Source organism: Chenopodium album, chromosome 10, assembly GCF_948465745.1.
Source record: "Chenopodium album chromosome 10, dcCheAlbu1.1, whole genome shotgun sequence".
In the NCBI taxonomy this organism is placed as follows: Eukaryota; Viridiplantae; Streptophyta; class Magnoliopsida; order Caryophyllales; family Amaranthaceae; genus Chenopodium; species Chenopodium album.
The window spans coordinates 41,104,986-41,120,866 of NC_137843.1; the positions used below are offsets into that span (position 1 = coordinate 41,104,986).

Below are 15,881 nucleotides of genomic sequence, written 5' to 3' on the forward strand. Positions count from 1 at the left end.
AAGAAAGTAGGTGTGGCGGGCATTGTAGATAAATTAAGGGAAAATCGTCTGCGTTGGTTTGGACATGTAAGACGGAGACCCGAGGGTGCACCGGTGCGAAGAGTGGAAGAGTGGGACCATGGAGGGATTAAACGAGGAAGAGGGAGACCAAAGATGACTTGGTTGGAAGGAGTGAGGAAGGATATGAAGTGCATGGATTTACGTGAGGATGAAGTTTTGGATCGTAAGGGATGGAGGAGAAAGATTTATGTTGATGACTACACGGAATAATCAAATTTGGTTCATGTTAGCCGACCCCACTTTTGGGATTAAGGCTTTGATTGATTGATTGATTAGGTTCATAGAGCATGACCTTATTCATTTAAAATATACTCCTTAACATAGTAATATATATTTCATTACTGACACTTTTGACACTTTTGACTTACACTATATATTATATATTAACAAAAGTAAATGTATCAATCCGAATTACATAAATTTTTAGAAATTGACATTTTATCTTTTCAATAATCGTCGATAAAAATGTTTAATGGTCAATTTTGGTACATTGGAAAGCATAGATTTGAAAGAATTGTAAATGTTTTAAATTGAAAAAATAATGTACAAAAATTACCAAAAAAAAAAAAAAAGTTAAACATAAAACACCAAGCATTGTTACTACTTCAGAAGTTTAAATTAGCCTGATATTTGAAATGAAGGGGTACACAAACGGTATATCTCATTCCTAATACACTCCAAACTTAGTACACTAGTTATTGAACTACATACATATATATAAGCTAGAAATATAATATATCATGAACATTATGAAATGTACATAATCTAGTTAATTAAGTTAAGGTTTATTTCTAATAAAAGCAACACTATTATCCTCATTAACCTTGGAAGAGTTCAAGTCCTCGGGCGAAACATGTTGCTGAGAGGTAGCCATAACAGAAGGATTATAGGAGTACCAATGTGCCCAAAAGAGGTAATTGAGGAAGTTGAGGAAGCTAAGACCAGCCAACAACCAATAGAATAAATCCAACCTATCTTTGTTAAGGTCATTTTCACTCAACCATCCCTTATTAGAAGGGGATAAAGAGGAAGTAACCTTATTTACAAGGGTAACCAAGACAGAGCTAAAGTAAAACCCGAAGGAGTAAGAACAATAAGTCATTGCTGTGAGAAAAGATTGCATCCCTTTTAAGGATTGCTTGTAGAAGAACTCAATAAGACCTACGGCAGTTAACATCTCGGACAACCCGAAAACGAGGAATTGTGGTGTGATGTAAAAGATGGAGAGGAGTTTTTGGTGGTGAACCATGGTGTCTCTTCTTTGTTTTTCCATGAGGGCAGCCGAGACCATTGAAAAGGTGGCGATAAAGAGGCCGGTCCCTATGCGTTGGAGAGGGGAGAGACCGGAGTCGTGGCCAGTGAATTTACGCGCAAAAGGGACGAAGAATTTGTCGTAGAGAGGGACGAGGAAGAGGAGGAGAATGTAAGGGATGGCTTGGAGAGAAGCGGGTGGAATGCTGAAAGATTTGGAGAGTTTATTGTTCATTTGGCTTCCTTGTTGGACTGAAAATGTTTGTAGTTGAGCTAATATTGTGTTGAAAACTATTGTGCAAGCAAAGATTGGAAGTACTGAGATTAAGATTTTCACTTGTTCTACTTGAGTAACTGTGCATAATCTCCATGCTCCTTCTGATTTGTAGTTTGATCCGTCTTCTACTTTGATGCATGCTTTGTCTAAGAATCTGATGAAATGTACAATTTTTTCACAAATAAAGTTATTTAAACATATTGGTAATGAAAGATTTATGCTACGAAAAAAGATTAATTAAAAGTTAATGAGTACGTACTCTTTTTTTCACTACCAACAAACTAACTATATTAAAAATATATAAACCATTATATTACAATCAAAGTTGAATTAATAGGGACATAAGAGTATAATATTGAATAGAATATTAAAGTTAAAATATTTCTTCCGTTACTTTAAAAAAAAAATTAAAAAAAAATGAATGTTTCGTATTATTTAACTAATTTTAGCATTAAACCTACATAAGGAACTAATGTGTTTATAATGAAAAAATGTAGGATTAACAAGTTATAGTTATACATATTAGTTCTATATTTTTTTAAGTCATAATTATTGTTTGAACTTATAACGTCATTAGAGAGTAAAGGGAGACAAGTGAAGGTGGCTTTTAATTTCTATTATAAGCCAAGGTGTTATAGAATGTTCCAAAAAAGTTTGTTGCCTTGACACAAAAGATACAACCCACAAAAACATTTGATATATTAAAGATTTGTTATTATTTGGGGTGGCAATAGTGATAAAGGTCTTTGACTTTCAAGCCCAAATTAGTGATACTAAAATATAGGTAGTCTTCACTAACTTTATCACTGGATAGTAATCAAATTAAACCATAATCATGACACATGTTTTTAACAAGTTTTATCCCAAAAGAAAGCCAACTACAACAGCAATAATAATAATAATAATAATAATAATAATAATAAACAAAGGAAAGTACATACTCCTTCGTTCTCCTTTTATTTAATTTACATCATGAGGCCACTTTATGTGAAATCTTTTTGGATCATTTGACATAAACAATAAGAGACAGATGGAGTACCAAAAAATGAGACGTACATACGAAGTTTTCAAGCGAAAAGAGTTTAGAAAGAACACCAATCAATATGCGCTTTTTCTGTCCATTCTATTGTAATGGTACTAGTACTAGCCCTTAACAAGGTCGGGAATATGATGCATATATTATGAGATAGTGGTGATGATTTCAGAGGCAAGACAATACAGTGTAAACAGACCCTCAAAACAAGTGGAATTATTATTATTATATGGTCTCATAGTTTACACTTTACACATTACTCCTATCAACTGTAGCATGCACTTCCTTAGACTCATCTCTTAAGACTTTGTAACATAGTAATCATTATTATTAGATAGTGGGTGACTGGGTGCATAAGTAAAAAAAAAAAGAAAAAAAAATGAATGAAATAAAGCAAGTTTTGACTTAAGAAGAAAAGATAAGAATGAACATTTTTGTTGGATTGGATTACCTGAATCTTTCTGTATGAATGAGATTGTCAGATGCATTGGAACTGGTATAGTGATGAAGGTTGTTGGCATTAGTATTCCCATGAAGCACCTTTACATCTGATGGACAAACTTTCTTTCTCTTTAAAAATGCGGCCACAAATACCTGTATATATGAAGGTGGAGTTAGGCAGGCAGATAGAAGGAAACAATCATACCTTATTAAGGTGGTGTAGGTTTTTTGGTTGATAGTGAAAAAATAAAAACACAAAAATAGATTGTCGTAAGAAGATTATTAGTGGCAACTGACAATAATACTTAATCTGTTCATTTTCTTTCGACATGTTTTTTAAATTAATCATAATTATAAGTAACAAACGTAGTCAAAATTAAATTTATACTACATATGTAAATTGTGTCAAATATAAAGATATGTCAATAAAAGAACAGAAAAAGTATCATTAATATCACAAACTATGTCTTCTGTTCATGCATGTTCCTATTTGCCAAAACTTAGAATATTTGCCAACTAATTATACAAATTTAAATAATGGACTATCCTAGTACCTTTGAACCGTCAATAGAAAAGTATATCAAAAGATCAATCAAGATAATAAACCTTGGTTAGTTCATAGACAGTAATATAATACTCCGTTATTTATGATGGAGCCATTTCTTATATCGTTGTCCTATTGTTGCCGACAATAATGTGATCAAAATAAACTCAACTTGAATATAAATAATAGACTTAGGGCTTATTTGGTATCATTTTTGGTTTTTAATTTTCTATTTCTTTTTTTTTAAAAACCAAAAACGGGAAACAAGATAAAAGTGTTTCCACTTTTTTATTGTCAGTATTCAAAATTATCATGATTTTAATAAGTTTAAATAATTTTTAATTCATTATGGGACATATATTATATACTTTTAAAAAACAAAAAACCAAAAAACAGAAAAATACAGCAATGCCAAACGAGCTCTTAGAAAATTGTTTTAATTTATATCAGTAGACAACACTCATGTCATATTATGCTCATTTAATTAAATATTTATATAAGAAAAATCCCTTTAGCAACGACCTCTATCCACTATCCTAGATACCAAGATCATCGGAAACTATATACTACCTTTTTTTTTTTTTTTTTGATTAAAATATACTACATATTTAATAAAGCCTCAGATATATTTTACTAACGTCTTATTGTTTTAATTTATTGTATTATAAAACTACTATGTTACAATTGTAATGGAATATACCTATTGTAGCTTTAAATTCTTAATTATTGCCTACGCCATAAACAGTTCTCTACATGTAATACTCGTGATTTTGGGAATAAACCACAATTATTAAGCAACCACATCGTCATTTAACCTTTTCGACCAACAACCAATGATATTTTTCGACCAACAACCAAGGATAAAGTATATATAAACAGATTTTTTATTTTAATTTTTTTGGAAAAAAAAAAAAAAAAAAACCTATAGTATGTAGATTGGAGGTAGTATTAGCTTATCTATATACTTGTAAAGTCAAATATTAAAGAAATACTACTATGTAGTACGTACTAAGTAATATCCTTATTATTTGTTGATAGTATGCACTAGAAAATTTGGAAACAAAATATGTGAAAGGTCAAATTATTTTCCGTCAATGTTCTAATGATCGAAGTGATATAAAGGTAAAAAAGAAGTTTTGTGTCCACGTATATATATCTTTACCAATATTCCTATTACTATATTCGCCACAAATTGTGTGCATCCTCGTCAACTAAAACGACATATTTGAACTATTATCGCATGTAATATGAAATATGAAAAATGTTGAGGTTTTTGTTTGATTAGAAAAATGTTAGCCTCCTTACTTAGCGTTATCCATTTCCTTTAATAAAATTATACAATAACAAACATGTACTAAATGTTCATAGTATAACTAAAGGTTGTGTTTATTGAACTATAATCATTATAAATACCTATAATAAAATAATATATGTGACTATTTTAAAAATATATACTGCGATAACAAGTGCAATATAATTAACAAATCCAAGATTAGGTACATATGCAAGAACAATTACTTTGATTTGTGCTTATCTATAAATCTAGAGACAATTATTATGTATAAAGGAGACCCATATTATTTTCTAAACCCAATGATTCACACATGTGCATTAATATTCTAAATAATTAGATATTATGTATGACATTTATAATTAACAATTCTACATGAATAAAGTGATAGGTATATATTACTTCGTATGTGTTTCCATGTTATGTCCCCCAATAAATCCACGACTTATTAACATGCATGCAAAAGTGCAAAACACAAACGATGAACATGTACAAATATTAATACCTGAGCAATAGGAGTAAAAATGCTTCCACGAGGTCTCTTGTTCTTGTAAACAAGAGTGCCAGAAACCAAGCAAATTAACCCCATAGCCATGACAATGGCTGAGATACCAAACCCAATATCCATACCAGAATGTGTCTGGACCCAAACGAGGACGGTAAGGGCAATAAGCTCACCAACGGAGAACGCGAAGTAGGCTGCATTGAAATATGTCGAAAGCTGGGTAGACTGCTTGGAGTTGAACTGATCACCTCCATGAGCTATCATATTAGGCTTCACACATCCACTTCCTAATGCAACTAAGTAAAGTGCTACGAAAAATATTAAAGCCTGTATTCCCTTTGCTTCTTCGCAAATTTGTCCAGTGTTGTCTTGTGTTAGCATGTTGCACATTGCTGGCTTTAGTTGTGGTAGGTGTGCTTGTACTGATAGCAAGATGAACCCCTGGTTTTTTTAGCCAATATATCAAATTAATGAGCTCACTTATTATTTTTTTGAATTTTAAACGAGAAAATAATTTTATTGTACGAGGGAGAGGGAGACCGAAAATGACTTGGTTGGAAGGAGTTAGGAAGGAAATGAAGTATATGGATTTGTATGAGGATGAGGCATGCATTGGATCATAAGGGATGGAGAAGAATAATTTTGTCAATGACTACATGGAATAATCACTTTTGGTTCATATATGTAGCCGACACCACTTGTGAGATTAAGGCTTTGGTTAATTGATGATTGATTTGCAACTTTTTCATTTGCCAACCTATATTTTCAACCCTTCATACATTTCTTTAATTATAGATAAATAAAAAATGTTAAAATTGGATATATAAAAAAAGACAAATCTAATAAAATTTCACATGACTATATTTTGCCTAACATACACTCCCTCCATTTCTTTAGAATTAAAACACACACTTAATCACAATATTTAAAAAAAAGTGGACCTCTTATGATATAATACATTTAAAATAAGGTTAAAAGGTTATTAGGAGCATAATCAAGTGGGTTATGTGCTTTAAATAAAAATAATAGTATAAATTTTTATCATAAAACCTTTCCTTTATAATGTGTTGCAACTATTATAACATTTCCATTTTAGGGAAGTGTTGCAAGTATAAAGAAACGCAGGAAGTAAATTTTATAGACATAGTCAAATGGAACATGTGAACACTAAATAGTGTAAATTTTCAAACACTGCATCAAAATGATAACAGAGTTTCCTAATTGATTTTACTTGTAGAGATGTACGATGATATATAATGGAGACAAAAGAATTGTTTAAAAAAATAAATAATGGAGACAAAAGAATTACTTTCTTTGTTCCTAATTGTTTGCCCTAAATCATAAATTCACTTTATTAAGGGTTTGGGCAAAAAATGGTGCACATGGGTTGACACCAATATCAATAAGGAGAGAGATAGCGAGAGTACAGGTGGAAAAACATGCCAAAAGTAATATGAGGTAAATTTTTGGGGATACCTTAAAAAGGAAAGTGGAGCAAATAATTAGAGACTGAGGAAGTAGTACCCAAATAAATTCAATTTGATTTGATATTAAAGACGCTAAATAAAAGTCTTAAATCTCAATTATAGTATTGCACTTTATATCACATCACTAAAAAAAATAAAAAAATAAAAAAATAAAAAAGAAATTAACAAGTTAGTTTTGTGGTTGTCTTGGAATGTCTTGGAAAAGCCTATAAGGATATATATATGCTGAGTACAGTTGTATTACTTTTTAGGTACATAATCTATATTAATTTTTTGTGTCAAGGTGCAAACCCGAAAGTGGGGGCAACTTTGTCTAAAACCTTTTTTTTTAGTGTAACCAGAAATTGATTAACACAAATACTTGTTGTATGTGGTCATGCACCAATAGTCAATGGTGTAGGCATGTAACCACTTCACTCATAAGAATATTAATTGAGTGATAAAAGTTATAACTACGATTAAATGGGTTTAACTTTGTGGATGATGGTTACTCATATAATCAACTTATTAGTTGTTATTCTAATTTGCGAACAATTACCCTTTTTTTTTTTTACTCTGAATCTCTCTCTTTAATGACCATTTTAAATCACAATATTGATTAAATCAACGATTTCGACACGTAAACCTTAATCGAATATTTTTCGACACGTAAATCAATGAAAAACTTGAATCGGGCTGCAATTTACAATTTATAAAAACTTTTGGGCTGTAATTTGTAATTTTTTTTAAATGACTGCAATTTACAAAATACAAATTCTAAATGGCTGCAATTGCCAAATTTTCTGTGTTTAAGAAAAAAAAAATAATAATTAAAAATAAATTTTCAACTGAGGTGACGTGACAGACTTTTTTTTTATTTTTTTTTTTTTTTTTTTTTTGACGAGACGGACTTAAAAAGGTAGAATTGTAATGATACTACAGCTTAGTGAAAGAAATGAGAGAAACGGGTCCACGCCTATGAGAACGAGAGAAGGTAGTTAAGGGCGCATTTTGCAAAGTGCCAAAATTTCGCCATCTATTGTTAGAACCACTTACATTATATATTCGTACAAGCAATTAGTGAAAGTATAATGCAATGATAACCAATTGATCCAAATCCTAGATATATATTATTTTTTGAAAATTCTATAGTGGTTGTTTGAAATATGACTATCATAATATTTTAATGATTATATAGTTTAAAATTAATGTATTTTTATCCAAGTAATTAATTATATTACTCTATTTTTGCTATAAAATATTATTATTGTCATTTTTTTAATTTATCAAATTTTTAGTTTTATTTATTTAATTTTTACTCTTATTTTATAGTTTCTCGAAAAATATTTATTTTATGTTGGATTAAAATTTTCAAAAATTACATTTGCATTTTAGAAATTAGAATACTAATTATGCCCAATATATAGTGTGACAAAATAGATCACTCATACTGTCTATCATTAAAATATTAAGGTAGTCATATTTTAAACGACCTTTGTAAATTATTTTTATATTAAAAATGCAATATGAAAATCAATCTCATAACACTTGTAGATCCCCCCAAATAACCTAAATATTATAATGGTGTATAGACTGATATACTCGAACCTAGTTAAAATCTTACTATAATCGTTCCTTTCGTTGAAAATAATAGTCACTTACGACCATTGTAAAATTTAAGTTTATCACAATTGTTTTATTTTCAAAACCTTTACGCTAATTGGATCCTTCCCATCCATAAAACGATGAAATCAATGACTGTCTTTTTTCATACCTAATAAAACATACGGTGTATATATGTGGCGAATATTGTTAACATAATAGGTCGAGTAAGAAGGTAAGAGTAGACATACAGAAAGTTCAACAAAGCCGAAGATGAGCATGGTCCAAAAGCTGCCGAGATAAGAATCGGAAAGGTAGCCACCAAAGAGAGCAAGAAGGAAAATGGTGCCAATAAAATTTGTAACTATGTTGGCTGCCTTTGAAAGCGGGAAATGCATCTCATTTATCACATATGTTATTAAATTGTTTCCCACAGCCGCTATTGCCATTATCTCAAACGCTTGTAACCCTGCAATTTTTTAGAAATACAAACAACTTTTTAGTTCTTATCATTGTTCCATCTGCTCTAAGAATAATATTATCACCAATTAATTTGTAACAATAATATAAACAGGATTCGATCTCATTTCTTAGATATCACATCAAAAAAATTTACCAACTTAAATTACAATTGCTTTTGCTTATTAATTTTTAAAGCAAGTAATTGTATTGAGGATATATTTTAGGAAATTATATGATTTTTGTTGCTATATTTTGTGCCTAGAATATAATCTTTTGATATCTTTTGATATTTCCTAATCCTATCAGATTAGGGAAACCTTGTATTTTATTGGCTATGGCCGTGATCAATGAAGTTTAAGCAATTGAGTTTATTCAATTTATCATATTCTCTCTATAATTTATCATGGTAACAAGAGCAGGTTAAATTTCTTGATTTTTTTTCAAACTCATAAAATGTCCAGAGATGATGAAACATCTCCATCGTTCCCTATCACTGAAATTTGCATGGTTCGTACAGGGCTAGGACGGGGACGTGAGGGCTCCGATCGAAGTCATGAGGGTTTTGGCAGCGGGGGGGGGGGGGGGGGAATCATTCGGATAATGTTGTTTCGAGTACTTCTTCCGACGGCTTCTTCTCTAATGCAATTACGAGATTGTTTGGTAATGTTAATGTTCCCAACAATCGTTTGGATGGGAAATTTGATGTTACCTCTTGGATTATTGAAACAGGGGCAACTCATCATGTAACCGGAAACAAATCTTGGTTGTTCGATACGCAGAGTTTTGAGTGTCCTGTTGGTCTTCCCAATGGTGACACCGTATTGGCTTCTTTAATTGGTTCTGTTCGTTTGTCGGACAAGCTCATTCTAACCGGGGTTCTTTATGTCCTTAATTTGAGTTACAATTTGCTTTATGTGTCACAAATTACCGATGAGCTTAATTGTATTGTCCAATTTAACCCTTATATGTGTGTTGTATAGGACCAGATGAAGGAGCTGATTGGAACGGGAGTTAGGAGAGACGGACTATACTATTTTAACAATTCGGATTCGTTGAATCATGTTGATGTGGGTAAAGCAACCTCGACCTTGGAGTTGTGGCATCGTCGAATGGGTCATCCCTCCGAAAAAGTGGTTAAGTTAATTCCTCATGCCAGTGGCAATAAACATAATCTTGCTAAAGGGTGTGAGGTATGTATGCTTGCTAAATATCCTAGAAATAAATTTCCTTTGAGTGATGGTAGGGCCTCTAGGATTTTTGAGAAAATATGTTGTGATTTGTGGGGTTCGTATTGACATGTCTCGTCGTGTGGAGCTCGTTATTTTTTTACTATTGTTGATGACTATTCCCGAGCTATTTGGATTTACTTGTTGGTTGATAAATCTGAGATTTTTCGAATGTTTTTAGCATTTGTTGCAATGGTTGATAGGCAATTTTTTCAAACCATTAAAGTTGTGCAAAGTGATAATGGCACTGAATTTAATTGTTTGCATGATTATTTTAGTGCTACTGGTATTATTTTTCAAACCTTTTATGTGGGGACTCCACAAAAGAATGGGAAGGTCGAGAGAAAACACAAACACATTCTTAAAGTTGGGAGAGCTTTGACGATTCAAGCCAAATTGCCAATATATTTTGGGGGGGGGGGGGGAGTGTGTTCTTGCCGCAACCCATTTGATTAATCGTACTCCAACTCCTCTCTTACAAAATAAAACTCCTTGTGAAATTCTCTTTCAAAAACCTCCATCTTTTAATGCAATTCGCACTTTTGGTTGTCTTTGTTTCGCTCATAATCAAAAAACCAAAGGGGATAAATTTGCTAGTAGGAGTCGTACGTGTATATTTATGGGGTACCCTTTTGGTCAAAAAGGGTGGCGATTATTTGATCTAGAAAGAAAGGAATTTTTTGTGTCTCGGGATGTTAATTTTGTGGAAGATGTGTTTCCGTTTGGTAGTCCGGATGTTGTGAATATTGATTCGACTAGGTATGACTTATGAGGTGAATGATGTTATTCATGAAGATTTTGCGGAGCATTCTTTGGCTGATCATGTTGTTGATACAATTGAGACAACACTTTTGAAAATATGGCCAATGAAGCGAATGATCAAAGCACATCCAACGCCACTGATCAGGGCGCTGGAAATCCTTCGGCCGCTGGGTCAGCCACGCCACATCCAGCCCCAATTACTGCCTAGGGCGCTGGAGAACCTGTGGGCGCTGGCCAGCATCACCCCTCTGCCACCATTGCCCAGCAGCACCAGGCAGACCCCGGTGCTGCCAGCAGGCAGACCCCAGCTAGCAGCAGAACACGGCTCTGATTTGGGTCGTGGTTTGAGGGAAAATTTTCCTTCGGTTTTGCTCCGCGATTTTGTCACTCACACAACTTTTGCTAATAGTCCGTCTTCGTCCTCTCCGTCATCCAACACTCCTTAGGGCAGGGGCGGAATCAAGGGGGGGCTGGGGTAGGCCATGGCCCCCCTATGATTTAGTTAAAAATTAATTACATATAAGATTACAGCTTACACATTGTAGCTCACTTGGTTTACCTTGTGGAAATTGAAGGGATTTTTTCCCATGAGACAAGAGTTCGACTCTTACCACACCCTTTTTTTTTCAAAGACTTTATATTTGCTACTGTAGTACTACAGCAGTATACTTATATACAGGGTTTTTTCTTTTTTAATATAAAGTTTTTGAAATAAAATTTAGTACTATAATTTTTGAAAATGTAGCGGTAGTTTATGATGAGATATTTTTCATAAGGTTTATTATAGCTTAGTATTTAAAATTTTAAAAGTTGTGCAATGGAATATTAAAAATTATTTCTAGATGAAAAATATAAATACTTCGTACATTTGATCTTGGCCCCTTAATGTAAAATTTCTAGTTAGGCCATTGCCTTAGGATAACTTATTTTATGCATGCCTACATACTCTATTACTCTTGGCTATTCTGTCTTTCAATGGGAAAATTACTTGGTTCATTATAGTTTCTTATAATCATCGTAATCTTGCTACCTGAGCAACCAATTTTGGTAATTAAAAAAATTACTTCAATTCCTAATTAAAAAAAATTAAAAGTAGTAGCTTAATTATTATACTTATCGACTTATTAGACAAGCAAAGCTTTGAGGTTGTTTAACTTTATGTCATGCTCAAACAAAAAACGCTCCTTATTTAATTCTTCCAAGGGGTAAATGGATCAGTCCTTCATATAAAACAACTTTAAAGACAAAAGGCATTTTCCTTTTCAATTATTTTGGGTTATACGAAGCCATACAAAATAACAAAACATTGGTGGGGGTGGATTTATTTGAATTTTATGTTTGGTCCGACACGATCTTATAGACCTCAAATAATTTGTGAAAGTTAGCTGGTCAAACCTTGTTAAATTCTTATGGTATAATCCAATGTAATCCATTAAATAAGGAATCAAATAGTACTCCGTAATTTTTTGGTATAATAGTTGTCTATACAGTAATTATCATAATCATCTACGATCTTATACTCCCTCCATTTCATAATTAGAAAATTATTTATCTTTTTTCACGGAAATCAAGAAAGTTAGTTAGGAGTACAAATATGCATATGTGGTTAAAGAGAGATAGAGAATAAAAAAAAAGTGGTTGAAAATTATTGAAAAGATGGAAAGATAAAAGTGTTAGAAATTGATGTCAAAAATACAAAAAAAAAAAAAAAAGACAAATCATCAAAAATAGGGTATTATTGTCAAAAAGTACTATTTATAAATAGAAATATGCTTCTAATTTTAAACACCCAAAAAGCAAAAATAAACAGACTTCTAATTATGAAACGGAGAAAGTAATAAGTTATTAAGTTATTTTTTTCACCATTGCTATTAGCTGCATATAATTATGAGTAGCCTCTATTCGAAAGTGACGCATTAGTTTCCATATATTATGAAAAACATGGAAAGATGAAATTAAAAAATTACTTGAATTGAATTTCTTCTATTAATGTATACTCCGTATCTATTTTTATTTTGATGTGCTTTTACACGACGATTGTATTACATTAGCTCGTTCTCTTTTCTTTTTTTTTTTTTTTTTTTAGCATACACCTTATCTTTCATTTTGCTTTATCTATTTTTGTCACACTCACATGCCTCTATTTCCATTTCCATAATAATGCAACATGAATGAGGGGGACACGAATAAATATATAGACCCATGTGATGAGGGGATAGAAATAATAAAAAAAAGATACAAACAGGAAAATGTTGTAATATTTGTGAAATTTCCTAAAATAGTAATTGTTACAATATTTGTGGAACAGTGGAAATATATATTGCATTATATACATGTTTTTCATAGTCATTCACTTCTCTAGAAACATTAATCTATCCGATTCAGAATGATGTTCCTATTTTAATTTGTAAATCGATATAAATTTTTACTTATCTTTAACCTCAAATATCTTTAATCTCACACTAGCAAAAATTATAAAAGTTAGATATTAATAATTTACTCACCAAGACGAATTAATTTAGATCCCACATAATTATATTTTTTCTTATATATTAAGAGAAATTTAGAAGATTTTTACTTTTTTAAAAAAGACAAAAATTACAAACAAGAACGTCATTGTGGAACAGGAGAGTAGTTTACCACTCCGCATAAGCTATGGTTAAATATTTATGTTTTAAAAAAATAATAAAAAAGTATATCACTATAATTTTTGATCAATACTGAAAAATGAAGAGATGAGTAAATATAGTAAAAATCTGAAAAATGATTAAGAGTACAATATTATATTTGAGGAAGATAGGAAAAATACCAAGGACAAAGACAGCTGCTCGCATCCCACCATGTTTATTGAGATTAGAAGGTCTGCCTCTCCAATCAACAGTAGTACTTAAATTTTCATCAATAATCATCCCTGATTCTCCATTATTCTTGTTACTCTGCACTGATTTTCCCCTCTCTAAATCCATTTTTGTCTTTCGTATATATATACTTCTTTAGCTAAGTAATAGAAATATTATTTATAAAGCAATATAAAATGTTGCGGAATAAAACAACAGTTAGGAAAGAGAGCACATGAAGAATGAGGGGGGTTTGGGTTTCAGTGTATTTTTTGTTTTGATGTTTTAATTGAGAATCAGTGAAAAGTAAGGAGGGAGAGTTTTGAGTGAAGGACAGAGTTTGTGGGTTGGTCCATTATTTATAGATAGAGTTTTCGAAAGGAGGGGAATGAATACTCCTAAAATAATATAATATTAAATAATGGAAAAGGAAAAGGAAAAGAAAAGGACTGTTGGTTGAAAAATGATGTCACAATTTTTACTGTAAATCGTCAGAGAAACAAGTATGGTATTGTTTCCGGACTTAGAAGTCAATGGAAATAGTAGAACCACTAACGGGGTAATTAGTCAATTTTGCAAGAGAAATTATGTGCGGCAAACTTGACTGATATGTTTTAGTTGTTGGCTAATTACTTTCTCTAATTTTTTTTAGTTGATATCGTTTGATTTTTACACTATTTAGATAACATGTTTTGACTCGTTTTTGAAGGTTTATAGATACGATAAAATATATTAATGTGGGATCTTGTTTGAATCGTTTCAATGTATATTTTATTAATATTCACTTTTTATAATTTTACAATATTGATAATTAAAAATATTAATCGTTAAAAACATGCGTTGACAAGCGTGATAATAGAAAGATGTCAACTAAAAAAAATAGAGGAAGTATGTTTTTTGTGTTGGATGATACTCCCTCCGTTTTTTTTTTAAATGCATCACTTTGATTTTTGCACTATTTACATACAATGGTTGACTTAATTTTGCACTTCTATAAAATAAATAAATATTAATATATAATATATCACCAGATTAGTCCTAATGTCTAGTTTCATAATATAATTTTATTATAATGTTTACTAATATACAATTAAAGATATTAATGGTCAAAATTGCGTCTTGGCAAATGTGCCGGTCAAACTGATGCAAATAAAAAAAAACAGAGGGAATATATTCCTTTTGTGGGCTGATATGTTTTTTAGTGTTTGATATGTTCCTTTTGTTGGTTGTTATCAGACATCAATCGACTAATATGTTTCTTTAGTACTTGTTATATCCCTTTTATTTCAACTCTCTACTCACCAAATAAATGAGTCATAGTAAGGCCAACCAAAGGAAACCCAAACACAAACACAAAAGTATGAATCAGCAAAAACTGAGTACATATGCACCACACAAACATAAATATCCTATCATCAATAAAAATAATTAAAACATTCTCGTCATACAATCACAAGTCAACTTACCTTTGACTCATAACTAGCAATATTACGGAGTAGTTATTAAATAATAGATTTAGATTACGCATCGATCGGGTTTCCTTCCTTAAAAATAGTCCATTTAAAATTGAGCTTCTAATTAGGGAGCTACCCCAATTTACAAAATTACATAACGGCTCGTAGTCCGTGTTTACTATCCTAATCGGGCCCCACTAGTTGCCATTTCATAAAACCTGTGATAGAAAATACATTCCATTCACTTTATGTAAATGACCCATGCATTTCACAATGAAAAATAAGTAATAATGCAATAATGCGGGCAAACTAGTAACTAACTTAGGCCTAATTAAAACTAGTTAAAGTTGTTAACCAATTATGTGATTAAACGCAATAAAATAGCTCAAGTAAATAATGAATCTCCCACTAAATTCCGTATCCAACTTAATTAATCCAATTAATTAAGCCGGTAAACCAAAATTTTTCCAAATAAATTTGCAAGTGCTGGGAAAAACCAAGGCTTAGCCTCATTTTAATTAAAATTATTAAACTTTTAAATAGATAATTTATATCGGCAAAAACGCAAAACACATATCCCTACCAAGCTCGAGTGCCTAGCGTGCTACTAGCCCGCATAGCCGGCATGCTAGGCACCGAGGCTCGGTGCATTGCGTGGCTGCTAGCCCAC

General features: G+C 31.5%; 1 protein-coding gene across 1 annotated transcript; it reads right to left on the minus strand.

Annotated features, from left to right (window-relative positions):
* Nucleotides 1-717: 717 nt before the first annotated feature.
* LOC145562438 (protein NRT1/ PTR FAMILY 4.3-like) lies at nt 718-14,106 on the minus strand. The gene is made up of 5 exons (XM_081622713.1): nt 13,730-14,106; nt 8,722-8,939; nt 5,403-5,843; nt 3,073-3,215; nt 718-1,742 (listed from the first exon to the last, which is right to left on the minus strand). The coding sequence occupies exons 1-5, from the start codon at nt 13,884-13,886 to the stop codon at nt 839-841; spliced, it is 1,863 nt and encodes a 620-aa protein (XP_081478839.1). The 5' UTR covers nt 13,887-14,106; the 3' UTR covers nt 718-838.
* Nucleotides 14,107-15,881: the final 1,775 nt, after the last annotated feature.